This window comes from Cervus canadensis, chromosome 21, assembly GCF_019320065.1.
Source record: "Cervus canadensis isolate Bull #8, Minnesota chromosome 21, ASM1932006v1, whole genome shotgun sequence".
NCBI classification, from domain to species: Eukaryota; Metazoa; Chordata; class Mammalia; order Artiodactyla; family Cervidae; genus Cervus; species Cervus canadensis.
In genome coordinates, this window is record NC_057406.1 from 413191 (window position 1) to 441186 (window position 27996).

The 27996-nt window shown below is 67.1% G+C and overlaps 1 protein-coding gene across 8 annotated transcripts; it reads left to right on the forward strand.

Annotated features, from left to right (window-relative positions):
- The first annotated feature begins 7 nt into the window (after positions 1-7).
- PLXNB2 (plexin B2) lies at positions 8-27976 on the forward strand. Of its 8 annotated transcripts, none has more exons than XM_043440652.1 (38): positions 8-139; positions 10909-10961; positions 14361-15446; positions 15770-15952; positions 16043-16171; positions 16696-16796; positions 16900-17026; positions 17406-17565; positions 18251-18365; positions 18435-18543; positions 18621-18722; positions 19071-19163; positions 19550-19631; positions 19705-19865; positions 19952-20100; positions 20267-20375; positions 20518-20654; positions 20827-20997; positions 21353-21482; positions 21569-21796; positions 21926-22102; positions 22222-22361; positions 22444-22544; positions 22707-22936; positions 23108-23289; positions 23639-23705; positions 23868-24014; positions 24517-24673; positions 24922-25022; positions 25093-25177; positions 25298-25452; positions 25538-25698; positions 25775-25922; positions 26295-26359; positions 26528-26603; positions 26938-27012; positions 27114-27252; positions 27337-27976. In XM_043440652.1, the coding sequence occupies exons 3-37, from the start codon at positions 14373-14375 to the stop codon at positions 27216-27218; spliced, it is 5532 nt and encodes a 1843-aa protein (XP_043296587.1). In that variant the 5' UTR covers positions 8-139; positions 10909-10961; positions 14361-14372; the 3' UTR covers positions 27219-27252; positions 27337-27976. The 8 variants fall into 8 exon arrangements, with proteins under 8 accessions (XP_043296587.1, XP_043296592.1, XP_043296591.1 ...); XM_043440657.1 differs by lacking the exon at positions 8-139 and adding an exon at positions 622-637; XM_043440656.1 differs by lacking the exon at positions 8-139 and adding an exon at positions 911-926.
- Positions 27977-27996: the final 20 nt, after the last annotated feature.

Consider the following 27996-nt stretch of genomic DNA (forward strand, 5'->3'; position numbering starts at 1 on the left):
CGGGGGCGGGGCCGCTGCTCCCGCGCGCTCCGGCCCCTCCTCGGCCACACAAAGGCCCGTCTCCATGGCAGCCGCGCGGGCCGCAGCGCTGCGCCGATCGCGGCCCTGGCGCCATCGAGCCTCCGCGGCAAACGAGCAGGTACGGGGACGGGGCCCCGCGCCCGCGGACCGCCGGGCCGGGGCGGGCTTCGTCGTCAGCGCCGCTTGGCCCTGGCCTGCGGCGCTCGGAACGCGGGGATCTGGGAGGCAGCCGCCCCGCGGAGGGCGACCGGGGCCTCGGCCGCTGTCGGTCCGTCCCGGCAGCCGGGGCAGGGCCCCTCCCGCCTCGCGCTCTTTCAGGCGGTGGGCGAGGCCCGCGGCGCCGGGGGCGGCCGGGCCGAGGGTCGCAAGCTGGGCGCCGCGCCCTCTCCCGCAGCCCGCGCCCCTCCGGAGCTGCTGTGGTTCCCGACACTCCGTGCTCCTGCCCCCCCAGCCCTCCGATCACCGAGATCCGTGCACAGGGCGGAGGTCGGCCCTGGCTGTGCAAGAGTTCCAGGCCCGCGCCCACCCAGCCTCGTTCCCGAGTGGCAGAGCCGGAGCTCTCCCCAGGGGCTGGGCCCGCGGTCAGACCTTAGCGGCTCCCACGCCCCCGGGCCTGGTGAGGAGGGCATGAGACAGGGCCACCTGGGCGCCCCTGTCTGCACCTGCCTGGGTGGAAGGCGGGTGCAGGTTCCGGGTTGGGAGGAGGGCGGCCTGGCGCCCCAGCTGCTTCACCGTGCCGCCGGCCCCCGCGGTTCCTGGTGCTTGTTGTCTTGATGTTTGGGTGGACACTCTGGGACCCAGAAAGTCTCTGTACTCACTGCCGGGACCCTGCCACTCTATGTGCCTCCGCCTGCGGGAAGCCCTCCTAGATGGGCCTTTCCCACCATTCTGTGCTCAGGTTGCCTGTAAGATTTGAGGAGGGTCCTTGAGCTCAAGGGCTTCAGAGTTTCCTGCCACGTCACTGGGCTCCTCTTCCCAGCCAACTTGGAGAAAGGAAGGGGTCTCGATGGGCTCTGGGGCTGTGGTGGGGGGTCAGGACTGAGGGTGAAGCTCGACCCCAAAGCCAGTGGAATGTTCTGAAGCTTGGAGGGCCCTCTGGGCCTGAGCCTGCCCTGGGGAGCCCCTTTCACGCTTAACCTCACCCCCTGTGTCCCCCCACACGTCCAGGCTGGGCCCTGGGAGACGGGAGAACAAGGCCCCCAGAGGTGGGGGCCCAGCCCGACCCCATACTTGGATGTTACCCTGGCATAGGGCAGGGAGCCCCAGAGTTGAACAGTTGGGGCAGGGGCTGCCGGTCCTCTGCTCTGAGGCGAGGGTCCCTAGGAGGGCACGGTCAGCGTCGGCCTGGCCGAGCTGCTGAGGATGTTTTGTGGCGTGTCAGCTTTTAGGAATTCCCGGAGAAGATTGAAAACAAGCAGGTGGTTTCAGCAGATCTGAGCTTGTCACCTCTTCCCAACACACCTATTGGTGGCCCACTTTCATCTGACGGTGGGGGAGGCTTGAGGTCTGGCCCGGGGCTCCTCTCCCCAAGAGAGGAGGGAAGTTGCAGAGAAAAACAAGGGTTTGGAATTCAAGTCCCCCACCCCCCGCCGGCCGCCTGCCAAGAAGGAATTATTTTGGATTATCCAGCCTTGTCCAGCCACCCCAAGGGGGGAGGCTGCAGCCGTGGGAGAGAGATCCACTTCCGGGGCCGTGGGCTGAGAGCCCCAGGAGGGAGGGGACAGGCAAGTCTGGGCAGCTCCAGCACCTTCCGCGGCTGCTCGGCCGGTCGGGGGCGGGGTGGGAGGGGCTGCGTCACCCCGGCCTGGAGAACGCCCCAGCAGGCCCGCCAAGCCAGCCTGGGGTGCGCCCGGGTTCTCTGGGGGAGGCCATGGGCCAGGAGGGGTCCCGGGCCTCTGGTCTCAGGGCCCCGGGGCAGCGACCCCGCCAGGAGACCCCCCCCCCCACCTCTGGAGGGCTCAGCACCGTGGCCCCGGGCCCTGTGAGGCTGCCTCCCGCACCCCGTTCAGGGACACACCTTGGGCTTGTTACTCACACCTGGCGCTGGTGCAGTGTGTCCCGGGTGGCGGGGCAGGCAGGGCCGTGACCTGGGCTGCCTGGAGCGGGTGGAGCGCTGGGGTTCCCCAGGGCCAGATCTCTGACCATTATCCCGCCTCCTGACTGGCCCATCGACCAGCAGTGAGGGGGCATCCTTGCCTAAAGCCCCTCCGACCTCCTGGCCCCCGCCCCCATGTCCCCACCTGTCAGTCCGTCCCAGGGGAGGGGTGCCCCAGGGGAGGGGCCCGCCAGGAGCTGACTGGGCTGCTGCCCTTCACGTGGCCTGCAGGGTCCCTGTGGGCTTGCCTGCAGCCGCACCCCCAGCAGCCCCTGGAGAGTCCATACTGGGAGGCAAAGCAAGCAGCTGGGCTGGAGGACTTCAGCCCAGGGGCCTGGCCACAGCCCAGGCGAGTGAAGCAGAAGAGATTGGATTGGAAGGCTGGCGGGGGGCGGCAGCCTGGGGAAGTTCCATATGGCATATGCCCTTCCGCCCCCGGGACAGCTTGGTTACCGGCCGTGAGCCGTCCTGGGACCTGGGCCGTTCCTGGAGCATCGTGCTCTCTTCCCTGCTTTGGACTCACATTGCAGGGGCCAAGCTGGTGGTGCTCGGGGACACTGGGCGTGGGACTGGCTGTGGCTTCGGCGCCTCCCCACGTGGCCCCTGGCCTGGTCCGGGCAGATCCGCGCTGCGACACCAGGCCCTCCGTCCCGGAGCTGTCCTGCGAGCAGGGAGTCCTCACTCATGTCAGGTCTTGGGCCTTTTTTCTGCCACAACAGGCACAGCCTCCTGCCTTGGCTTCCTGGGTGGGGGGACAGGCTTTTCCTCTCTGCTGAGACCCTCTTGTGTCCAGAGCCTGTTCCAGACAAGGGTGTGGGAAGCAGTCAGGGGAGGAAAGGAGCCATCAGACCTGTCGAAAGCCGAAGCGGGCTGGTCTTCCAGCCTCGAGCTGGCTCGCTGAGGTGGGCGCAGTTTCACAGGGGCCAGTCTCTAGTTCTTGTGGGGGCTGGACGAGTCCCTCCCCCTGAGGCTAATGGCTATTTGTGTTTGGGGTGAGGTGGGTGGGGCCTTTAAACATCTTTGGTTTCAAATTACAGGACGGACTGGGCTGCTGGTGGCCCGTAATTGGTGGGGGACACCGGGGTGCGCGGGGCTGGGAGAGGCACTCCATTTCCCTCTTCTCCCTCTGCCGCATGTGGCCCCTTTGTGGTTTTTCCCTTCCCTGATTTCATATCCTCTTGTGGGTTTCTGCTCCTCTCTGTCCCTGAGGCTTTGAGGACCTCGGTCCCCCAGCTGACCAGGCAGGAGCCCTGCCCTCTCCTGGGCCCCCCAGCCAGACCAGGGCACAGCTGCTCGTCTGAAGGGCAGGGCAGGGCCTGCTGTCCTGCCCGCAGCGCCGAAGCCAGCGCATCCTAACTCGGTTCGCGTCTGTAGTATTCACACACCCGTGACAATAGGTGGAGCCCAGAGTGACCGTGGGCACACCCGCAGGCCTGCCCCTCTGGTCCCAGGGAGGAGCCCAGGGCTGCCCCCTCCCCTGGCACTGGGGTCCTGTTTTCTGCCCTCTGGGCCTCTCTGGTGCCCCTCTGCAGCTCCGGGCCACCTCACTCAGAGACCGGCTCCCCACCACTGGCAACTCTCCACCCTGTGGGCTGGGCAGAGGAGGTGCGCTCCTGGGATGGGGCGGGGCACCTGGGAGAGGGTCGGCCTGGTGCCCACGTCCTCAGCCCCTGAGATCATGAGACCTCTAAAACCGGGCCCATCCTCTAAAATTGTCTCGCATGCAGGCCGGGCCTGGGCACGGGGGGAGCGAGTGAGGTCTTTGGGTGTCACCCAGGTTCTGACCCCGGTGCTGGCATCAGCCCCGCCCCAGACTTGACTCTTCCGGGTGTGGAGACGTGGCTGCTCAGCGCAGGTGGCCAGCAGTTCCCCTGGGGGCCCGGGAGGAGGGGCACCGCGCTGAGCTCAGACCTCTGTGCCTGACGTGGGGCCAGCTCAAGCCCCTGCTCAGGAAGAGGAAGAAAGAGGAAAGAAGTTTGATGTCAGCTCTGCAGAGGGCCACCTGTGTCAACACAGCACAGGGGCAGGGCCCTCTGCCCCCAAGGCAGGGACAGTTCTGGCCGCTGGCCTTCTGCCCTCGTCTGGGGCCGCTGGGCCAGCCTGCTGCCTTGCAGGGCACAGGCGCTGGGCTGATGGGGGCTTGGCCGTGGGGCCCCTTCGGCTTCCTCCAGGCCCCCTGCCCAGTCCCAAGCTGGCCGCTGAAGGCTGAGGGGTCTCCAGGAGTCGGCGGTCGCAGCCGGACATGCAGCCTGGGTCCTTGGCTGCCGGAGGGGCCCCGGAGCAGCCCTGACAGGTGGGACCCGAGGGTCCATCCTGGAGGAGGAGTGGCGAGATGGAGGGGCTGGGAAGGGCTGGCGGGGCCCCGGGGGTGAGTTCCTGGACCACTAAGCGCTGTGGGCTCCGGCCTGAGTGTGGGGTCCTGCCCCCACCCTCTCCCCGGGCTATTTTAGAGCCAGGCCTGCTTTGGAGAAGGGCCGAGCCCAGGACGCTGCTGCGGGAAGCCAATGCCCACCCCGGGAAGGTGGCCGCTGCCCTGCGTGCACCCCGCGGTGGGAGAAGCAGTCAAGCCTCCCTGGGCGAGGTGGCAGGGGCGAGGGCAGCTGGTCACAGTGAGGGGCCCTGCGTGGCCCCCAGCTCCCCCTCAGCCTTCGAGTCTTTCCCCAGGCTGGCCGGGGGATGTGAGGGGCGGGACCTCCCCCGTCCTGGCGTCAGGCCGGATCTGGGGGCCACTGTGGCCATCTCAGGACCCAGGGAGGGAGGTCAGGATGAGGGACGGGTGGCCAAGGAGGAGCCAGAGGGGGAGACCTGGCAACGCTTCCCGCAGGGACCCTCGGCCCCGGCCCTGTGGGTGGCAGCTCCAGGCCGAACCAAGCCAGCCCTGAGCCAGGTGGGTGCGGGGCCTCGCCCCAGAGGCTGGGGGCCACTTCCAGGGTGTGCTGTCACAGGGAGGCCTGGTGCCTCCCCCCCCCCCCGAGTCCTGGCTGCCCCGCTGCTCCCTGGCACCTGCGGAGTCCCCCTCAGCACCCAGCCTCAGCCTGAGCTGGGGCGTTTCCTCGCTGGAAACTCCCGGTGCCTCTGCCCTGCCAGAGCCTGACCCTGGGCCGGTCCACTGCCCCCCCCCCCCCCCCGCAGCCTGGACTCCAGACCCTCCAGCCCTACGAGGCCCCGACCCCGCGGCCCCTGCAGCCAGCGCAGAGGGCCCAGTGCCCCCTTCCCACAGAGGGTCCCCGGGGCCAGCTCCAGGCCTGCCTGGTTCCGCCAGGCCTCTCTGCCCTTCTGGGCGCCCTGGGCCAATGCTGAGCTGGGGCTGCCCGAGACGCCCCCAGCCCAAGTGGTCGGATCTGGGGCTCTTGGTCCCGCAAACACCCTGGGCGGAGGGGTGGGACCCCCTTCGGCATCCCAGATGTGCGCTTGCACGAGAGGGCTCACGGGTGTGTGGGGGGTGGCTGGCACGCCGGCCTGGCGCGGTGCCCCAGGCTAATTGTGGGGTTCGGCCGTGATGCAGGAGGTGGGGTTAGGGTGGCCGCCGAGGCGCTGACAGACTGACAGGCAGATTACAGGCCTTGCCTGCTCCTTGCTCACTGGGCCCTCACCCGTCCGCCCCCAAGCCTTGCTCCCGCCCCTGCACAGGGCCTGAGAAGGGGCCCTGGGCCGGGCCTGGCCTGGGCCAGCTGTAGCCGCTGTGAGCCTCAGGCAGCCCCGCCAGCAGCACCCCACCAGCTGCGGGGGCCAGCCTGGAAAGGGGGTGGGCATCAGACATCAGTGCCAGTGGCTGTGCCTGCCGTGCCGGGCCCCGCGCCCTCCGCACAGCTCCAGCCTCCCTGCTTGCTGGGGGGACAGGGGTGCGGTGCCTCACATAGGAGCCCCTCAGGAGTCGGGGTGGCTGGGCCCTCCCTGACCCCTCTGTGCTTCGAGGCCCTGCAGCGCCCTCCCTCTGCCAGCCAGCCCAGCCCACACCACCCCTCCACTTCCTGTCCCTCTCAGCCCAGCCGTGACCAGCTGCCCACTGGCGGGGGTCTCCACACTTGCCTGAGTGCCAACGCCGTGCATCCGTGCACCAGGTGTGGCCTGAGGCCGCTGTGGGCCAGGGCCTCCTGGGCCCTGGGGCGAGGAGGCTCGTCCCCCTGTCCCCGGCACACAGCAAGCGCTTGGGGGCTTCAGGCTGAGCAGATGGGGCAGGTCTGCGGGCCCATCTGGGGGTCCCCGTGAGCACAGGGAAACTGACAGAGGCATTAAGCTGCAAGGTGTTCTGGGGGGCGCGGCTCTGCAGAGGAGGGATGTGGGCAAGCCTGAGGGGAAATCAGGGCCCAACCGAGTCCAGGTGGGACATGGGCGGCTGGCACTCAGGAGGGCCGCCAGGAGGAGGGCAGTGCAGCATGGTGGAGCGCATGGGCGCCAGGCCCCACTAAACCCCACCTTCTGCACTGAGGGCCTGGGAGGCCCAGGAGGCTGTGGGCTGCTGGCAGGGCCTGGCTTGTATTCTTGAATAACAACAATTCATTGAAATGGTGTTCGCCTAAGCCTTCTCTCCAAGGGGTCAGGGTTAGGCGGCCGCAGGGTGAGGCGGTGACTGGGGCCAACAGCATGGGATCAGCCCAGGGCAGCACCCACCCTGGGGCTTTGCCCAGGGAGCCGCAGCAGTGCCTGAGGTTCAGGGCAGGACGCAAGACCCCGGCGAGGGTGACCTCAGTCGAAGGCGGAGGGGTGCTCGGAGGCGGCTGCAGTGGGAGGCTCAGGCCTCAGCTTGGGGGAGGCCCACAGGATCGGGGGTGGGGGGGGTGGGGAGCGGGCCGGGAGACCCCTCAGGCAGGCAGCAGTGAGAGCCCCAGGGCTTCTCTGCACCTCCTCACCTTGGCCTTGGGTCCTGAGCCTCTGACCTCTGGCCTCCGGGCAGGGGTGACTTTCCTGCTGGGCCCCAGAGCCCCAGCTGCAGGGGCGGCTGCTCAGTCTCCCTCAGCCCCCGCTGGGAGGAGAGGAGCGGCTGGGAGCTGGGCGGGTGGGGAGGGGGAGGTGACACCCTACACCTGGGAGGGTCCCTCGGGAGGCTCTCCCGGCGCTGACGCAAGGCTCCTGCTAGACGTCAGCCAGGCCCCGGCCCGCCCCCGCTCGGAGGTGTCTGCCGATCGCTCGGCCTTTGCCCGGTGAGTCTGGTTGGGGTGGGGTGTGGAGTCACGCAGGCGGCACTGGGGCCGCGGTGGGTAACTGGCCGACAGCGGATCGCGGGGGCCTGGGCCTGGGGCCGGCGGGGCAGCGCATCGCGCCCTGGCCGACGGAGGACAGCCTGACTCCCGCCAGGCTCCTTGGGTACGGGTCCCTGGGACCACGTGGCCGCCGCCGCCGCCGTCATCGCGACTGGAGGTCAGGCTCCCTGCGACCGCGAGCCCCGGGGCCCCGGGGAGCCCTGTCAAGAGGCCCAGGTGCGGCCCCGGGGGCGCGGGGCACGGGCGGGGCCTCGGGAGGGGTGGTCCGCGGGCGCCGCGCCGGCTCCGGGCCGCCCGGGGTTGCAAGACCGGGCCGCTCCTCCCCATCGGGGCCGCGCCCCGCTTCCCCGACTGAACTCTGACCCGGCCCCGGGGCGCGCGGCGGGCCGGCCGGGGCTCCTCTAGCCCTGGCCCGGGTGCCGCGACACTACCCCGCCCAGCGCGCGCCCACTCCCCGCTCTTGTTTTGAAAACAGCGGAGGCTCAGATTTGCCGGCGTAGCGCTGGTTTTGTTTCCTCTGATTTGTTTCGCGCTCCGGGCTAATTGCAGATTTGCATTTTCGTCGCGGGAGCGGAACGCAGGCGGGTTCCCCGCCGCCAGCTGCCCGGCGGGGGAGGGGCGGCGCCCCTGGCCGGACCGCTGCCCCCGCTACCTCCCGGCCCTCCTAGGGTCTGGGGAGTGACTCACGGCCCCGAGCTCCGCCAGGGGTTGACTCCTCAGCCCCCCTCGGCCCTGGGGGTCCCGAGTGCCCGCTGCGCGGTGCTAAGGCTGACCCCCGCCCCCACCATCTCCGAGCGTCCCCACCTGGGCCTGAGCCTCTGTCTGAACAGCCCCTTCTCCCAGTCGGCCGAACCTGGGTCCCCTGCCCGAGCCCACAGCTGCCAAGGGCCCCCCCCGCAGACCTGGCTGTTCTGCGTTGTTCTGACCTCAGTGCTGAGACGTCCCTGCATCAGTTTTGCGTGATGATAGTGACCGGGAGGGCCAGCCTGCGCCCCAGGGCCCTCCTCCTGGGGGCCAGGGCTGCAGGGGCCCCTAGCCTGGGGTGGGATCCCTGCTCTGCCCAGTGAGCACCTGCTGTTTGCATTTTTCTGGTGGGGGAGCAGGGCATGAGGCTGCTGCTTAAAAGAAAGGAACCCAAGGGGGAGCCTTGGGGAGCCCGCTGGGTGCGGGGGGGCCTCGGCACCAGCTCTGGGGGCACGTGCATGTTCAGCCTCCTCTGCCGTGTGTCACCCCCATCCTGGATCACAGGGCTGAGACCCGGAGGCGCCCACCGGGCCGGATCCTGTGTTTAGTCCTTGCTCACTGGCCCATCAGTGAAGACTGTGGGCCATGGTGGGTGAGCGACAGTCCTGCAGGGCCGGGTCAGGCTGGGCGTCTCCGGCTTCTGGGGGGTGGGTAGGCGTTTTCCAGGGGGACGGCAAAAGCAGAGACACGGTGGCATCGCGGTGTCACCCTGAACCCCTCCTCCAGGCACAGATTCACTTACACCTCCAGGCCTCACACTTGGGTTGGTTCTGTCATCACCCTGCGTACCTCACAGCGAAACTAAGGCGCAGTGTGATGTTGTCCATGGCCCGTATAACCCAGGTCAAAAGGGACTGGGCAGCGGCATTGGGTGTGTGAGACTGTGGCGGGGGTCACCCAGGGCCTCAGACCTGTGGGCGTTCAGCAAAGGGGCCTTCATCTGAGATGGCAGGAGTGAGCAGGGGCTGCCAGTTGGAGGCAGGGTGGACATGATGGGGCAGCTGGGGGCCAAGCGGAAGGGAGGTGTCCAGGTTTCCTTCTGAAGGAAGTGTGGGCTGGGGGCTCCTGCTGTCGGGAGGAGAAATCCGAGGACCGCCTCCAGGAGAGTCCGAGGGGGTCTGCCACAGTGGGCCCCTTGGTGCAGGTCCCTCGAGGGCTGAGGTGGCGGCTGGGTATGTGGGCTTAGGAAGAAGGGGTCCCTTGGAAGAGGTCAGCGTCCCTTGGCCTCGCCTCCAGCACACAATCACCACCCCCCCGCCCGCCCCGGGACCTGGGCAGGTGGAGGGCTGGGGCTGGGGACTCGGCCATGCCAGGCAGAGGGAGCAGGCCCCGGGCACACGGAGGCCAGCGTGACGTCCCTTCAAAGGCAGGCCTGCATGCTCCGCCCCGGGGCTGTGGACCCCGTGTTAAGCCTCAGCCTCGAGGCCCGGCCCAGCCCAGCCCTCTCATGAGGCTCCACCGTCCGGACGCCCTTTGCTTTGGCACTGAGCTTGCCTGCGGAGTGGCCTTTGTCCCTTTCACAAAGGCTGCCTGGGCACCTTCACCGCATACCTGGACTCTGAGCTCCTCTTTCTGGTTAGCCCTTCCCTGCTTAGCTGGGGGCTGAGGACGCCAGAGGGGTTTCCTGCCCCAAGTGACAGGTGTGGTGCCCCCCCCCCACAGGCCTTGCCCCTGCTGGTCTCCCTCAGACCTGCGGGGGGTCCTTTCAGCCCTGGGCCCTCTTCACAGTGTTGGTCCCCACATTTGGGGGCTGTCTGGCTCAGGAATGAGGTGCCTGGGGGCATGCTGCTGGTAAGCCAGACAGGGAGCCAGTGGTCTGTGGCCATGGTGGGGTGGGATTCAGTAGACCAGTAGCATGTGCATACTCAATATAATCTTGTAAAAATGTTTTCTAAAAGTGGCAAATGAAGCTGCTTTACTGTCTCAGCCCCCTCCTCCCTGCCTCAAGGCTTCACCATGACTTTCAGTTTGGATGTAGTCTTCTAGAACTTCTCAATTAAACTCTTGGGTGTCTGTATCAACCCCCATGGATGGAGATGCCTGGAATTCTGCACCACAGCTGTCCTCAACAGGTCTGGGCTCCATCAGGGTCCACACGGACCACCCATCTTCACCAGCACCGTGGGTTCTCAGGGTCCTCCGGTTACATACTTCCCTGCTGAGAAGTATCCTTGACCAGGTCCTCCCTGTGATACACAGGCAGTGTTTATCCTGAAGGAGAGGATACAGTCGCAGCTTTTTGAGTGCTACAATGTGACAGGCTTTTCAGGCCCAAATCCTTTAGTTGTTACAAACCGCTAGGGTTAGTCACTATGGCTGTCTTCTCTTCACAGATGGGGAAATGAGACTCAGAGAACTTAAGTAACTTGTGCAAAGTCACATATCTAGTAAGGAGAATTGCAGAGTTGTGTGTGCATGTTTTTCAGAAAACAATTTTAGTTTTAATGAAAGTAATGTATGTACCTTGCAGGATCTTAGTTCCCCCAATGGAGGACTGAACCCAGCCCCTCATCAATGAAAGTGCAGAGCCCTAACCACTACACAGCCAGGGAATTCCCTTCTCTGCCTTTTTGAGCAGAAGCTGGAGGGGCATGCAGGCATACACACCAAGTGGACCTATGTGCACGGGGGTGCTGGGCTGGGGGTTGGGAGGCCAGTGTCTGGGCAGGGGGTTGGGAGGCCAGTGTCTGGGCAGGGCTGAAGATGGGATGGAGGAGGCAGGAGGCTGAGAGTTTCCTCCAGGACAGCAGAGGCCAGCTGGGGCCCCATGGGCTGCTCCTTGCACCCCAGATGTGGAGGCAGGGGCCAGGCTTGTCGTGAGACCACCGTCTCTCCTTTGCTTCCTAGAGAACCTCAATGCCGACCTGGAGCAGAGACTGAGCCGGACCACTGAAGCCTGGGTGAGTGGGGGCTAGCGCAAGCTGGGGAAGGTAGTGGGGGCCACGGCCACGCGGTGACAGAGTGAGGTGTCCCCATGGGTCTTGTCTGGCCAGGCCCAGCGGGCACACGTCTGCCCAAAACCAGGTGCCCTGTTGTGGGAGCTACTGGCAGGATCGCGTGGGAGGGTGGGCTCTGCAGGGAGCCTGGAGGGCTGCTGGGCACTGACTGCAGCGCGGCCTTCTGGGAATCGGGCCTGGAGCGGGGGGCACACGTCCAGACGCCTTCCGGGCTGGCAGCAGGCTGGAGCTGTGGACTTCTTGGAAGTGCACCTCCGGACTTCGGCCAGGAAGAGGCGTCTGGTGCCCCTGAGGAAATCCCCGCTGCCCCGGTGAGCAAGCAGGGGTCCCGGGCCGCCTTCAAAACAGGAAGCGCCCGTTCCGGGAACACCAGCCGCAGGGAGCTTTGCCGGCTGCGCCTGGCGCCTCCGGTGCGGCGGCCCGAGCATGGCTTCTGGTCAGGTGGGTCACCCTTTGCTCCTGGGCCTGGCCAGGCAGGTCACCTGAGGCTTTTGTTTGTCCAGGAAGTGGAGGGAGCTGCCGCCTGGAGTCCCAGCCCCTCCTGTGACACCGCACGACCTGGGCTCTCGAGAGGGGCTCACTCTGCCCGCCGCCCAGAGGGCTGCTGGGGCTGGCAGGGAGCCCAGGTCTGGCCTGGCCTCCGGGGGGCGGGCGGTGGGGGGGGCAGTGTGGGGGGAAACAGCCCAGCGTCTGGGCCCCTGGGAGTCAGCAGCAGGATCTGGTCCACTGGGTGAGGGCACACAGCGCCTTCATCCAGCACTTCTGGTGTAGCAGCCCCAGGGCCCCTGCCCCAGGGGCTGTCAAGTGGGCACTAACCAGAAGGCGACCAGAGCATTCGGTTTAGGCTCTGTGACCCTCCCATCTCCTGGGACCGAGGTGGGGGGGGGGGGGCGAGAGAGCGTATGGGGGAGTGGGCGTTGTGCCCGATCGGTTTGTTCTGGGTTCAAGTCCTCCGCGGGCTTGCCGATGGGCAGAGGGGCCTGGACACCGGGGGCCCTGCTCCCAGGGGCGGCTCCGGCTTCAGCTCCGGCCGCAGCTCCTCCCCCGCCGGCCGGCCCGCCCCCGCCCGCCCGCTCGCTCCCTCCCTGGGCTCGGGGAACATTCCATTCATTCCCCGCCCGCTGCTGCCGGCCGTGGCCGGAGCCGCAGCCGGAGCCAAAGCCAAGCGGGGCCGGGGTCGCGGCGGCGGCGACGCGGGGACGCGGGTGAGCGGGGCCGGGCGGGGGTGCGGACCAGCAGAAGCCCTGGGCGGCCCCAGCCCGCGCGGCGCCGCCGAGCGGACTTTGGGCCGCGACCTGCCAGCCAGCGGGGCGGGGCGGCTGGGGAGGGGCGGCGGGGCGGGGCCTCCAGCCGGGCCGCCCGCCCCCGGACCTGAGGGCAGCACCAGCGGGCGCCCGAGCGCCCGGCCCCTTGCGTCCCTGGACTGGCGGGTGGCCCAGCCCCACGTCTGGGGGGCCTCCGGGGCGTCCTGTTCCCCCCCGCGGGCTCGCCGGCCCGCCGAGCCAGACCCGACTGTGCGCTGGTCGGGCCTGTGCTCCGGGCGGGCCTGCGGAATCTTCCCGCTCCTCCCCAGCCCCATGGTCTCCGCGCGGCCCGGTCACCCTGGCTGCCCCGCCCTCCGCCTCCTCTTGGGCCACCTCCGCCCCCTTCCCGGGTCCCTGCTGTCTCCCCTGCGATATCGTCCCGTCGGCCTGTGGATGGCTCCTCTCCCAGCAGCTCTTCAGGAGGCCGGGGGCGGGGCGGGAGCGCTTCAGAGCAGGGCCTCCTCCCTGGGGCCGCTGTCTCGCCGCGGGGCCCCCTCCCCAGCCGGGACCCGCCGGCACCCCGCTCCCCCATGACTCTGGGATGAGCAGGCTTTGTCACCTGGTTCTTCTCCGCTAAGCCTCCTCCAGGGGACGTGGTGGAGACGGGAACAAAGGGATGGAGACCAACCACAACCTGGCCGGGGAGGGGGGGAGGGGGGGGCTTCCCAGTGGCCCAGGGCCGCTGCGGGATGGGGGGGGGGGGCAGCCACAGCCTGGCCGTTTTGGGGGGGGGGGTTCCTAGTGACCCAGGGAAAGAAGGAAGTCGGCTTGTTTCTGTGTAATAGTCACAGGGTCCATGAGAGGAAGCCAAACTTTTCCAGTCAACACAGCTTTGCCCAAAGCCAGTGCCCCAGAGAAACGTCTCCCCTGGCCACGGAGCAGCTAGCTTTCTTTCTCCCGGAGGAGGCAGGGGCAGGGCAGGCAAGGAGGGCTGTCGCAGGAGAGAACAAAAGTAGTCATTTCTTGAGTGAATGAGTGTGTCCAGGGAAGTGGTGTTGAAGGTGGCCGCAGCGGCTGCTGTGGGAAGTCTGGGAGGCCAGGGCCCTGTCTCCCTTTGACGCTGTGGGCACGGACGGGGCTGCCCTAAACGTCTTACCAGGCACAGAAATCCTCGGGGCAGATGTCAGGGGTCCAGGGATGAGGGATGGGACACAGATTGAGAAAGGGCAGCCTGAGGGGCTGGTGGCAGAGACTCTCAAGATTGTAATCAGAGTCCCTGAGGTGGGGAGGTGCTGGACCACTCCAAACCGGGAGAGACCTGCATGTTGGCAACCCTGAGCTTGGCCCTCATGCACATGGACACGTGAACGGGCCTGCGTACACACACAGGGGCGTGTGCTCAAGTAGATACCGCACACTGACGTGGCCTGCTATAGCCCACACGCAGCACCGCCCTCTTGACTCTGGGGTCCCCCTCTCAGAGACCTGAGGGTCTCCCCAGCAGGGCACAGGCTGGGTGACTAGACTGCTGTGGGCTCTGGGGGGGTGGGGGGCGGTGTCAGGGAGGCAGGCCGGGCTACAGTCTCAGTGGCTCCACTGTTTCTGGTCGGATCACACTGTGTGGTGAGAGTCAGGCGCAGAACAGGTGTGTGGCCCTCTGTTTGCATGTTCAGGGCCTGTCAGCTCGGGTCTGTGCTCTGGGGAGTGCCGTCTGGGGGTGGTGCCTCTCAGATAACCTGCGCTGTGGGGTTATGGGATGTGAGTGCCCGGGAGACTTCTTGGAGGAGGTGCTCTGTTGCCTTGAGGTGGGCCTGAAGGTTCTCTGGAAACCTGGGGGCAAAGGCCAGGGCGCAGTCCTCTGGGGGCGGCCAGCCACACCCAGGCCTGGAGCTGTAGCCTGGCCCGTCAGAGGTTAGGTCACAGGGTGGTCGTCTTGAGGAGGGTTGAGAGACGATCTCCTTGGAGTTGAGAGTGGGTGTGTCTGGCCAGAGGGGCAGGAAGGCAGGTAAGGGAGTGGGCCTCTGGCTGGGCAGCATCAGGAACAGGGTGGGTGGGTCCTCCAGGCCGGGGTAGCCCTGACCCTCCTCTCTTCCTGCAGGGTACGGGGGCAATGGCGCTGCAGCTCTGGGCCCTGACCCTCCTGGGCCTGGCGGGCACGAGTGTGAGCCTGCGGCCCCGCAAGCTAGACTTCTTCCGCAGCGAGACGGAGCTGAACCACCTGGTGGTGGACGAGGCATCAGGCATGGTGTACGTGGGGGCAGTGAACATGCTCTACCAGCTGAGTGCCGACCTGCAGCTGGAGCAGCGGGCGGCCACGGGCCCAGCCCTGGACAACAAGAAGTGCACGCCTCCAATCGAGGTGAGCCAGTGCCATGAGGCCGTGCTGACCGACAACGTCAACCAGCTGCTGCTGCTGGATCCTCCCCGGAGCCGCCTGGTGGAGTGCGGCAGCCTCTTCAAGGGCATCTGCGCCCTGCGCGCCCTGGGCAACATTTCCACGCGCCTCTTCTATGAGGATGGCAGTGGCGAGAAGTCCTTTGTGGCCAGCAATGACGAGAGCGTGGCCACCGTGGGGCTGGTCAGCGCCGCGGGCCCCGGCGACGAGTGCCTGCTGTTCGTGGGCAAGGGCAACGGGCCGCACGACAACGGGGTCATCGTGAGCACCCGCCTGCTGGACCGGACCGAGGGCCGGGAGGCTTTCGAGGCCTACACAGATCACGCCACCTACAAGGCCGGCTACATGTCCTCCAACACACAGCAGTTCGTGGCCGCCTTCGAGGACGGCCCCTATGTCTTCTTCGTCTTCAACCAGCAGGACAAGCACCCAGCCCGGAACCGCACGCTGCTGGCACGCATGTGCAAGCAGGACCCCTTCTACTACTCCTACCTAGAGGTAGACCTGAGCTGCCTGGACCCCGGCGACGCCCAGGTCCCCCCCTTCGGCACCTGCCTGGCAGCCTCGGTGGACCGGCCGGGCTCCAACGGGGTGCTCTACGCAGTCTTCAGCACGGATGGCCGGGGCGGCGGGGGGCCTCGGACTGGCCTCTGCCTGTTCCCGCTGGACGAGGTCCACCGCAAGATGGAGGCCAACCGCGACGCCTGCTACACGGGTGCGCGCGAGGTGGCCCGTGACATCTTCTACAAGCCCTTCCACGGCGACATCCAGTGTGGCGGCCATGTGTCGGTATGTGGCCTCAGAGTTCTCACATGGGCTTGGGCCACACGTGGGTGGGTCTGTGCGTGGCCCTGCTTGACATGTGTCCACATGCCACCTGGTGGGAGGGCCGTGTGTGCATGTGTGGTGTCTCCACGGGCAGGTCAGCGTGAACACCCACGTGGGTGCCGCTTCTCCCAGGTGTCGGGTGCACCAGGGGTGGGGGCTTGGGGCGGTGAGCACGCGGGGGCCTTGTGTGCCCAGGCTGGTTCTGGGGCATGTGTGTGGCCCTGAGTGCTGGGGGCCATCGTGGGGGAGAGGCCTCAGGCAGGTGTTGACGCCACGGTCTGCAGGGTGCCAGCGAGAGTTTCCCTTGTGGCTCGGAGCACTTGCCCTACCCGCTGGGCAGCCGCAACGGCCTCTCGGCCAAGGCCGTGCTGCACCGTGGAGGCCTGAACCTGACGGCCGTGACCGTGACCACCGAGAACGGCCACACCATCGCCTTTCTGGGCACCTCGGATGGCCGGGTCCTCAAGGTGAGGTCCAGGGCTGGGGCAGGCGGCTCCTGGAGGGGTCCTCAGCACACAAGACCCCCACCCTCACCTGTACCTGCGCTCGTGCCCTAGGTGTACTTCGCCCCAGACGGCAGCTCCACGGAGTACGGCGCCGTCCTCGTGGAGATCAACAAGAGAATCAAGAGAGACCTGGTGCTGGCTGCAGACCGGGCCAGCCTGTACGCCATGACCCAGGACAAGGTGGGCCCGTGGGGCCCGGAGGAGGGCCCTCGGGGGTCCAGGGCCTGGAGAGGGGCTGAGTGGCGTGGGAGGGGCCAGCCCTCTTCTCGGGCCCTGACAATGTCTCTGAGCACCTTTCCCACCTTCGAAACTGTTTCTGTCCTTTCTGTTTCTCTCTGGCCCATCTGACCAGAGGATCAGTGCTCAAAGTGGGCCTTCCCAAGGGCAAGTCAGGCTGAGGGGCCGCTCCTGTGAGCTCAGATGGGCCAAGTCCCACAGCCTCTTGGGCGCTGATGCAACAGGCACCGGGGAGGTGCTGTAACTAAGGCTCCCCTGGCTCCTTGGAACCCGGCGCCAGCTGATCCCGGGCGAGTCTAGCCTCTGGGCTGCCGGGAGCCGTCCCTGCTCAGCCTTGCGTCGGTGTTGAGGCTCCTGAGGCTTAGTGGGGAAAGGTGGGGTTGAGCCGGTGCAGCCAGGCATCATTGTCTGGGGGGCTCCTCTCTGGCTGATGTCTGGAGTCATGCTCGCTGCCCGGGTGCCCCCAGGTGTTCCGGCTTCTCGTGCAGGAGTGTACAAGCTTCTCCAGCTGCACTCACTGCCACAGCTCACAGGACCCCTACTGTGGCTGGTGCGTCGTTGAGGGCCGGTGAGTGCCGGGGGCTCAGCCCCGCCCTGAATCCGGGGGTCCAGCCCTGCCCCGGCCCAGGGGCTGACAGGTGCCAGGCTAAGGCTGCCCCCCGCCCTTGTAGCTGCACCAGGAAGGCAGAGTGCCCCCGGGCTGACGAGAGTGGCCACTGGCTGTGGAGCCGCAACGAGTCCTGCGTGGCCATCACTGGGGCCCACCCGCAGAACATGAGCCGCCAGACCCAGGGGGAGGTGAGTGGGGCGGGCCGGGGTGGAGGCAAGGCTGCTCCTGACCCAGGTTGTGGAGACGACTAGAGGCCCATACAGGGCTGTGCTCCTGGCTGTGGGTGCGGGCCTGGGCACAGGGACTCCATCCTTCGTGGGGTCCCCTGTGACCTGGGGTGCCCCTGAGAATCCAGGGCAGACCCAGGAGTGACCCAAGGGGGTCCCATGCAGGGGAAACGGAGTTGGGTTCTAGAGGGCTTTCCAGGGGGTAGGGGTCCACATTCAGGAGGGCGGCCAGAGAGCCAAGCAGGGGACAGGTGCCCCGGGTGGGGCTGGGCCGGGAGGTGGCCCGCACGCCAGGTCGGGGCCGAAGCATCCTGGCATGAGCGGCGCGGCCCTTTCCCAGGTGCAGCTGACTGTCAGCCCCCTCCCGGCCCTGAGCGACGACGACACGCTGCTGTGCCTCTTTGGAGGATCGCCGCCTCACCCCGCACGCCTGCAGGAGGGCACCGTGGTCTGCAACTCGCCAAGCAGGAGCAGCCTCCCCCGCACGCCGCCTGGCCAGGGTGAGGCACCTGCTGCCGCCCGCCAAGCCCAGGCCCGGGGTGCCCACTGAGACCCCAGGCTGCCCACCCCCGACTGACCCTAGGCTGCCCAGCGAGCCCGGCCCTGGCTGCCCACCCCTGACCGGCCCCGGGGTGCCCACTGAGACCCCAGGCTCCCCACCCCCGACCGGCCCTGGGGTGCCCATTGAGACCCCAGGGCCGCACCCTGGCCAGGCGGCATGCAGGGAATGTGTGCTGGGCACCCGCCCCTCCCTCCCTGCCCCAGCCAGCTTAGACCTGTGAGGCTGTCCCTGGAGGCCAGGCCTGGCGCCGAGCCTGTCCCGTGAGCACGTGGGGCGGTGGAAGCCGGCTCATGGTGAAGGCAGGGCCTGTGCAGTGACGTGGCTGGGACCTGGCAAGTGCTCTGCCCCAGACACAAGGGAACCACGGCCCTCGACGCCTGCAGGGACAGAAAGACGGCTGGCAGTTCAGGGCGCGGTGGGGGGCAGAGCGATACCTGAGCCGGGATCTGATAGAGGCCCAACTGAGCCCTCGGGGCCGGCTCCAGTCAGGGTCTCTGCATGTGGCCTCCTGTGGGAGACTCTGATGCAAGGCGGGCTTGGGGCGGAGGGAGGCCCAGTTCCAGCTTCCTGTCCCCTACGGGCCAGCTTCGCCTGCAGCCCCGCCCGACGCTGTCCCTCCGCAGATCACGTGGCCGTGACAGTCAAGCTCCTCTTCAAACGCGGCAACGTCTTTCTGACTTCCCACCGGTACCCCTTCTATGACTGCCAGGAGGCCATGAGCCTGCAGGAGAACCTGCCGTGAGTGGCTCCCCCGCCTGCCCCCGGCCCCGCTGCGGCCCCCACGCCCCTCACCGCCCCCTCTTCCAGGTGCATCTCCTGTGCCAGCAATCGCTGGACCTGCCAGTGGGTGCTGCGCGAGCACGCGTGTCAGCAGGCCTCGCCCGGCCCTGAGGACGGCGTCGTCAGCGCCCACATGGTGAGGGGCCTGGGGCCACTGGGGGGCCCGGCTGCTCAGCCGCAGCAGGGCAGACCCTGACCACTCCCCCTCCCCAGGAGGACGACTGCCCCCAGTTCCTGAACCCCAGCCCGCTGGTCATCCCCGTGAACCACGAGACGGACGTGACCTTCCAGGGCAAGAACCTGGACACGGTGCAGGTGGGGGTCCTGCGGGCCAGGGCTTGGGGGCGGGGCTTACTCTGGGCCCGCCCCCTGCAGACCCCGGCGCCCTGGGCTTCTGTGCTCAGGGCCCAGCATGTGAGGGAGGGGCCTGGGAGGATGGGGGGCATTTGGACAGGCCGCGCGGGTTTAGGGTTTAGGAGGCGGGCAGCGAGTGCTGCTCAGGAGGGAGCAGGCTGTGGGCCCAGGTGGGGACCATGGTGTGGCCGAGTGTCCCTTGGGCGGGGGCAGCCTGGCAGCCCGGGAGCTGTGTGGGACGGTGGGCTCTGGGGCCCGGGGTGGGGTGGGGTGGCCCGGCTGGGGTGTCCTGACTGGCCTGTCTGGCAGGGCTCTCCACTGCTTGTGGGCAGTGACCTGCTCAAGTTTGAGGCGTCAGTCAGCACCCAGGAGCCAGGAACCTTCTCTTTTCGGACCCCAAAGGTACACCTCCCGGGGTGGGTGGGCCGGGTTGGTGGACCCCAAGGGCCAGCCCCGTGGAGGCAGCTCAGCTCAGCAGACACAGGTGTGAGTGGGCTCTGGGAGATGGTGAAGGACAGGGAGGCCTGGCGTGTTGCAGTCCATGGGGTCGCACAGAGTCAGACACGACTGTGAGACTGAACAGCACCAACCTTGAGGGGTCGGGGGTCCAGGCCCACCACACCACCCTGCTGAGGAAGCAGGCGGCAGGCAGGTGCAGCCTCGGGGCGTCCCCGTGTCCCCCGGCTCCCTGGAATGGGAATCACCCTCCGCCATGCGGGGACACATGGTCATGGCCGTCGGGGACCTCGTGGGAGCAGGGGGTGCAGTGTGTCCCCGTGTGCCCCTAGCTGATGCACGACGCCAACGAGACACTGCCCCTGCACCTGTACGTCAAATCCTCCGGCAAGAATGTTGACAGCCGGCTCCAAGGTAGGCGGGCGGGCGGGCAGACGGGCACGGGAAGCAGCACGGCCCTGCCAACAGCCGGCTTCTCCCTCTGCAGTGACCCTCTACAACTGCTCCTTCGGCCGCAGCGACTGCAGCCTGTGCCTGGCCGCTGACCCCGCCTACCGCTGCGTGTGGTGCAGCGGGCAGAGCCGCTGTGTGTACGAGGCCCTGTGCAGCAATGCCACCTCCGAGTGCCCGCCACCCGTCGTCACCAGGGTGAGCCCCCTGCCCCCTCACCTGCAGGAGAGCTCTGGTCCCGCCGGCCTGGGACCCCCAGGTCAGCCTGGCTCTGCCAATTTCAGATCCAGCCTGAGACCGGCCCATTGGGCGGAGGCATCCGCATCACCATCCTTGGGTCAAACTTGGGGGTCAGAGCAGACGATGTGAAGAGGGTCACCGTGGCTGGCCAGAACTGTGCCTTTGAGCCAGAACGGTACTCTGTGTCCACCCGGTGAGTGGGCAGCCCATGACCTGGACTCCCAGGGCTGGACTCGGCCCTGTCCTGGGGGGGCCTGGGGACTGGGGGGCGTGGAGAGGGAAGACACGGTCCAGGTGTGAGTGGGTGCCCAGGCCTTGCACACCCACAGCGTGTGCCCACCTGCCTGCCACCCATGCAGGATTGTGTGCACCATCGAGGCTGCAGAGGCGCCCTTCACAGGCGGCGTGGAGGTGGACGTCAATGGGAAGCTTGGCCATTCGCCTCCTGACGTCCTCTTCACCTACCAGGTAAGCACCTGGCAGGTCAGCACAGATGTGGGTGAGGTCTGGGGGCCTCCTGACAGTGTTTGTGGCCCAGGGGAGGCCCGAACTGGGCGGAGGGGCTGCGTCCCCGCCCAGCCCTGAGCCAGATGCCCTGCCCCTCTTCCAGCAGCCCCAGCCCCGCAGTGTGGAGCCCAAGCAGGGGCCGCAGGCGGGCGGCACCACGCTGACCATCAACGGCACCCACCTGGACACGGGCTCTGAGGAAGACGTGAGAGTGACCCTCAATGACGTCCCTTGTAACGTGTGGGTGTCACCCACAGGTCGCCAAATACTGGTCTCCCCTGGTCCTGGGGACAGGGTGAGGGCCCTCTGGCCATGACCCTGTGTCCGTCCTGGAGGGGGCAGTGGACCCACTGGCCTGGGCCTGGGGTGGTCCCCGGGCAGGGCTGACGCTGACCGGCTCTCATACCTCCAGAACACAGTTTGGGGCACAGCTTCAATGTGTCACTGGCCCCCAGTCGGTTCCGGGAGAGCTGGCCCTGAAGGTTTACTACGGGGGCTCCGAAGTGCCCAGCCCTGGCATCACCTTCACCTACCGTGAGAATCCAGTACTGCGGGCCTTCGAGCCACTGCGGAGCTTCGTCAGGTGTGAGAGGGGGCCCTCGGAGGCAGGTGCCCCCACACCCACCCCGTCCAGCTGTTTCCCAGGCGCTCTGTTCCCACCAGCCTCGTGAGGATTGGCAGATGCAGGTCAGGGTGACAGGAGGAGGCCTCCAGAGCACCCCTGTCCCCCAGGTCCCTCCCCCAGACACCCCGGTGGACAGCCTCCCTGCCCCCCGACAGTGCAGGGTGGCAGCGCTCAGTCGGGTGCTCTGGACACAGCTTCTGCCTTGCAGAAGTACATCCCAGGTCGTGGTGGGTGGGGTCAGGGACATGGCCTTGCAGGGCACTTGCCTTGCCCGGTGTGCCCACTCTGGCACTGTCTCCTCCCCGTCCTCCAGTGGTGGCCGGAGCATCAACGTCACAGGACAGGGCTTCAGCCTGATCCAGAGGTTCGCCATGGTGGTCATAGCCGAGCCCTTGCAGTCCTGGAGACAGCGGCGGGAGACCGGACCGCTGCAGCCCCTGACGGTCAGTCCTGGTGCCCGCTGCTGGTACAGGCCAGGGCCGGATGCCACCTGTGCCAGGTGGCCTGAAGGTCCTGCCTCGGCCCTTAGGTCGTGGGCACGGAGTACGTGTTCTACAATGACTCCAAGGTCGTGTTCCTGTCCCCGGCCGTCCCCGACGAGCCCGAGGCCTACAACCTCACTGCACTCATCCGGATGGACGGACACCAAGCCCTGCTCAGGACGGAGGCTGGTGCCTTTGAGTACGTTGCCGACCCCACCTTCGAGAACTTCACCGGGGGTGTCAAGAAGCAGGTCAACAAGCTCATTCACGCGCGGGTGAGGACCAGCGCAGCCCCGGGGGGCAGGTTCTGAGCGGTGCGGGCAGGGAGCAGCCCAAGGCCTGGCCTGAGCTGGTTGGGGCCTCAGATGCCCTGATGGTCACTGTGACGCCGCTGCCCACCTCAGGGCACCAATCTGAACAAGGCCATGACCATTCACGAGGCAGAAGCCTTCGTGGGCGCCGAGCGCTGCATCATGAAGACGCTGACGGAGACGGATCTGTACTGTGAGCCCCCAGAGGTGCAGCCGCCTCCCAAGCGGAGGCAGAAGCGAGACACGGCCCACAACCTGCCAGAGTTCATCGTGCGTGAGGGCGGCGCGGCAGGGGGGCGCGGGATCGTGCATGTGGGCGGCGCGGCTGAAGGGCGCGCAGGGGTGTCTTTGCGGCCCCCCTGGTCCTTGCTGAATCCGTCCCCACGCAGGTGAAGTTCGGCTCGCGGGAGTGGGTGCTGGGCCGAGTGGAGTATGACACGCGTGCGAGCGACGTGCCTCTCAGCCTCATCCTGCCGCTGGTCATCGGGCCCATGGTGGCTGTCATCGCCGTGTCTGTCTACTGCTACTGGTGAGCCAGCCTCCACCCCTCGGCCACACCCACCAGCCAGCACCACCTAGGCCGGGTCCCACGAGCTTCCCTGTGCTCCCAGGAGGAAGAGCCAGCAGGCGGAGCGCGAGTACGAGAAGATCAAGTCCCAGCTGGAGGGCCTGGAGGAGAGTGTGCGGGACCGCTGCAAAAAAGAGTTCACGGGTAGGGCTCTGGGCGGGTCCTGGGAGAGGGGGAGCTCGGGGGCGGGTCCTGGGAGGGCAGGGCTCTGGGGCCAGGTTCTGGGAGAGGGGGTCTCCGGGGGCGGGCAGAGGGGGGCGGGTGGCCAGCTACGACCACGCGTGCCTTACCCGTACCCCGTTGCAGATCTGATGATTGAGATGGAAGACCAGACCAACGACGTGCACGAGGCAGGCATCCCCGTGTTGGACTATAAGACCTACACCGACCGCGTCTTCTTCCTGCCCTCCAAGGATGGCGACAAGGACGTGATGATCACGGGCAAGCTAGACATCCCCGAGTCTCGGCGGCCGGTGGTGGAGCAGGCGCTCTACCAGTTCTCCAACCTGCTCAACAGCAAGTGCTTCCTCATCAATGTGAGCGGGGGCCGGGGGCGGGGCCTTTGAGTGTGGGCGGGGAGGAGGCGGTCCCTTGGGGGGCGGGGCCTTTGAGTGTGGGCGGGGAGGAGGCAGTCCCTGTGTGCGTGGGCGGGGCCGCTGTGTGGGCGGGGCCTCTGGGGGCGGGGCTCTGACCAGACTGCGCTTTAGTTCATCCACACCCTGGAGAACCAGCGGGAGTTCTCGGCCCGCGCCAAGGTCTACTTTGCGTCGCTGCTGACCGTGGCGCTGCACGGGAAGCTGGAGTACTACACCGACATCATGCGGACGCTCTTCCTGGAGCTCATGGAGCAGTACGTGGTGGCCAAGAATCCCAAGCTGATGCTGCGCAGGTGTGTGGGGCAGGGCGGGTGCCCGCCTGGCGTCGGGGTGCAGCGGGGCGCACAGGCTCGTCCAGGCACCTGGTTGGCCAGCAGGTGTAGCCAGGGCTAGTGAGGAGGGCAGAGGGGGGCGTTGTTGCTAGCAGGTGGTCTCTGCTCCTCCATGTGGTCAGCACTGTCGCGTGGGGTGGGTGATGAAATGCCCTCCCTGAGGGACCTGGGAGATTCGTCACTGCAGGAGATGGAGACCCGGGACGTGGATGGAGTCTGGGCTGCCATACCTGGCCTGGGTACCTGGAAGAGCCAGCTGATCCTCGGGGCCCTAGCGGGTCCCTTGTACAAAGCTTTTCTGCACCTCCAGGTCTGAGACAGTGGTGGAGAGAATGCTGTCTAATTGGATGTCTATCTGCCTGTACCAGTATCTCAAGGTGGGTCCCACCCGGCTCTGCCAGGGGGTGGGGGAGGGGCGAGGTGGTGCTGGAACCCTCCAGTGCCCACCTCCCTGGGGCCCAGCTCCATCTGGCTGGCTCTGCTTCCCACACTGGCTCGGTCAGCCCCACCCCTGGCTCAGCCACCATGCTTTGCTCCAGGACAGTGCAGGGGAGCCACTGTACAAGCTCTTCAAGGCCATCAAGCATCAGGTGGAGAAGGGTCCCGTGGACGCCGTGCAGAAGAAAGCCAAGTACACCCTCAACGACACGGGGCTGCTGGGGGATGACGTGGAGTACACACCCCTGGTGAGCCCCCGGGGCCAGGTTCCGGGCCAGCCTCAGAACCAGAAACTGGATACCACTTGCTTCCTTCACGGACTTACATTAGCACCCATCCCCTGTGCTGGGCCCACCCCTGCCCAGGGAGGGGCTTGGGTCCTGGATCCCTGGAGAGGGGCTCTAAGGGCCACAGCCCCAGGCTGCTGCAGGCACGTGTGGGGCCCGGCACACCAGGTGTGTGGTGGTAAATGTGTGTGTGGGGAGGCGGTGTGTGACGTGTGCTCCTGTGATTACCTGTGTGTGGCGTCATAGCTGTGCGTGAGCAGCCTCAGCCCCCTGTTGTCTGTCCTGCTGAGCCACAGTGCAGGTAAAGGTGAGGTCCGGGTACTGTCGGGGCTCAGGACGCTCCGCCCCTTCTCCTCCACCAGAGAGGTTGCCATCAGCAGGAGGCCCAAGCTTGCTTCCAGTTTGGGGCGAGCAAGGGCGAGGGCCCCTCCCCAGCTGGTCCTCTGTTCTGTGCCCCCGGCAGACGGTGAGCGTGATCGTCCAGGATGAAGGGGTCGATGCGGTGCCGGTCAAGGTCCTCAACTGTGACACCATCTCCCAGGTCAAGGAGAAGATCATCGACCAGGTGTACCGCACACAGCCTTGCTCCCGCTGGCCCAAGGCTGACAGCGTGGTCCTTGGTGAGCCCCATCCCTGGAGGCTTGGCTCTGTGCCCGGAGAAGCCTGGTCGGCTGGGGCGGGGGGTGGGCGGGTGGCGAGAGGGAGGCTGGGCCGGGTGGGCTGGGCTGGGCTGGGGTCCCTGGAGCCGGGCTGTGTGCTCCCGGTCAGCCAGGGTGGGGGGGCGGGCATGTGACAAGAGGGAGGCGGGCTGGGAGGTGGGGGCGGGGGCTGGGATGGGTCCCTGGAACTGGGCTGTGTCGTCCCACAGAGTGGCGTCCCGGATCCACAGCCCAGATCCTGTCAGACCTGGACCTGACCTCTCAGCGGGAGGGCCGGTGGCGGCGTGTCAACACACTGATGCATTACAACGTGAGTGTGGCAGAGGCAGAGCCCGCGGAGGGCGGGGTGCGGGGCCGGCCCTCACGTCCCTGTTCCCCAGGTCCGGGACGGAGCCACTCTCATCCTGTCCAAAGTGGGGGTCTCCCAGCAGCCTGAGGACAGCCAGCAGGACCTGCCTGGGGAGCGTGAGTCCCTTCCCCCTCGTCTGGCCCCTTCTGGCCCCTGGAGGTCCTGAACCAGGGTCCACCCGGTGCTGGGACCCCAGCCCTGGGCTCTGGTCGTCCATCAGCACCCGCCCCCCACAGGCCACGCCCTCCTGGAGGAGGAGAACCGCGTGTGGCACCTGGTGAGGCCCGCGGACGAGGTGGATGAGGGCAAGTGCAAGCGCGGCAGCGTCAAGGAGAAGGAGCGCACCAAGGCCATCACCGAGATCTACCTGACCCGCCTGCTGTCCGTCAAGGTGGGCCTCGGGGGCCGTGTGGGCGGCAGGCCCGGCCCTCCTGCCCGCACCACCCTGCCGTGCTGAGCCCTGTCCCGCCCCGCAGGGCACGCTGCAGCAGTTCGTGGACAACTTCTTCCAGAGCGTGTTGGCGCCCGGGAATGCGGTGCCACCGGCGGTCAAGTACTTCTTTGACTTCCTGGACGAGCAGGCAGAAAAGCATGACATTAAGGATGAGGACACTATCCACATCTGGAAGACCAACAGGTGGGGAGTCGGCCCCACCCAGCCCGCCCGCCCTGCTCCCGGAGGCTCCTCCTCACACCCTGTTGTTCTGCCTCAGTTTACCGCTCCGCTTCTGGGTAAACATCCTCAAGAACCCCCATTTCATCTTCGACGTGCACGTCCACGAGGTGGTGGACGCCTCCCTGTCGGTCATCGCACAGACCTTCATGGACGCCTGCACACGCACAGAGCACAAGCTGAGCCGCGTGCGTGCAGCTGTGGGCAGCCTGGCGGGGTGGGGCCTGGACTGGGGGCATCAGGGAAGCGGGCTGCGGTGGGGTGAGGGCGTCAGTTCGGGTGTGGGTTTGCACGTGCGGGCTGGAGGTCAGGACGAAAACAGGTGCTGGTCCCTGGCATGATGGGAGGCCCCATGGGGAGCGGCCCTCTGGCAGTTAGGGACCCTGTCGTCCTTCCCCTTCCACGAGAAAGAGTGAGTTTTATTGTAAATTACAAAATGACGAAAGCACCATCAGGTCTGTGGCTGGGCAGGGCAGCTATCTTGTGGGACCCCTTCCTCCGCACACCCTGCTTTCTCTGGGCATCTTGGCCTGGGTGTCACTTGGCTCCAATCCCCACAGGACTCTCCCAGCAACAAGCTCCTCTACGCCAAGGAGATCTCCACCTACAAGAAGATGGTGGAGGAGTAAGTCCCGCACATCCGCCCGCCAGGCGAGGCCCCGCCTGACCACCCTCAGCGCCCACCCAGTGGGGCCCCTGGGTGGTGCGGGTGATCAGGAGGAGGGCCCACCTCTGGGGACCACTGCCCCCCGCTTCCAGTACCCCCCACCCTGTGTAACTCTCTCCCCCGCAGCTACTACAAGGGGATCAGACAGATGGTGCAGGTCAGCGACCAGGACATGAACACACACCTGGCAGAGATTTCCCGGGTAAGGGGGGCACGGGGGGCGCAGGCTGAGAGCCCCACCCCCCAGGGTTAGCCTCCTACCTCGCCTGAAGGCCCCACTTGGGGGGGCAGGTGACATGCTCACAGGACCTGGAGAGGCACCGGCGAGGGGCCATGGGGCGCATGGGGAGCTGAGGGCAGCTCTGAGCCAGCCCCACCTGCCTGGGGCCCGCATGGATGGGAAGTCGTCTGTGCCTGGCACGCTGTGTGTCTAAGCGTTGTGACGGGGTTGGAGGGGGGCCCTGCGCATCTGCCCACCCGCTGGGGCACGGCCTCCGGCCCCCGTGGGTCATGCAGCCCCTGCCCCGGCCCTTCAGGCGCACACAGACTCCCTGAACACCGTCGTGGCCTTGCACCAGCTCTACCAGTACACGCAGAAGTACTACGACGAGGTAGGGGGCCGGGCCTCCCTGGGGACGGCAGCGCTCATCGGGCGCCCCCTCCCCTGGCCTGTGGTCTGACGTCACCCGCCCCCCCCAACCCCCCAACCAAGATCATCAATGCCCTGGAGGAGGACCCCGCCGCACAGAAGATGCAGCTGGCCTTTCGGCTCCAGCAGATCGCAGCTGCGCTTGAGAACAAAGTCACGGACCTCTGACCTCCAACCTCCAGCATCACAGTCTGGGACACAGGTGTGTGATGCACGGGGCCAGGTGCTGGGCAGCCCTGGGGGGCGGGGCCCGGCGGGCAGGACTCACCCCTTCTCTCTCCTGCAGAGGAGCAGCCCCGGGCTTCCGAGTGTGTGTGGTGGGGGATCCCCCCCTCAAAGTCTGTAGCCACGTTAGCATCTTTCCCTGAGCAATAGAGCCGGGGGCCGCCAACACCAGCTCCCTCCCGAAGAACCAGCATCCGGTGTGTCTCCTGAGTGATTCGAAAAACGTGCCTTACGCCCCGGTGCCACGCTGGGCCGCTGGGGGCAGTCAGGCCTCAGCCCCCTCCCCGAGCACCAGCAGCCGCCTCAGACACCTGGGTTCGGCCTCCAGTGGCGGGGCCTGAGTGCCTGCGGCCCCCGGGACCCAGCGCCCGGACTGTGTGCGTCCGCCCCGCCCGGACGGAGGCAGAGAAGCGGTACGATGCCTCGCTGGCCTCGCGGGCCTGCCCTGCGGGGTGCCGGCACTCCGGGGACTCCGTGCTGCAGGCCCCACCTCAAAGGTCAAGCTGGACGTCAGACGTCGAGGCCCAGGCGGCCAGAAGGGACCCAGCAGACGGGTGGTCCTGGTCTCGGCCTGTCAGACAGGCTGACCTGGAGGCCCTGCCCAGGTCTGGGGGGCCAGGAGCGGGTCTGCCAGGACCACCCCAACCCTTTTTGTAAATCTTGTGAATTGTAAATCGAATACAGTTGTCTTTTTCATTCTGCTGGTTGGCTGGGTTCTTCC

Bases quoted from the DNA above. Each gene is read 5' to 3' on its own strand.
- PLXNB2 (XM_043440651.1), top strand. The intron at 16,172-16,695 runs GTGGGCCCGTGG...GGGTGCCCCCAG, and splicing joins ACGCCATGACCCAGGACAAG to GTGTTCCGGCTTCTCGTGCA. The intron at 27,013-27,113 runs GTAGGGGGCCGG...CCCCCAACCAAG, and splicing joins CGCAGAAGTACTACGACGAG to ATCATCAATGCCCTGGAGGA.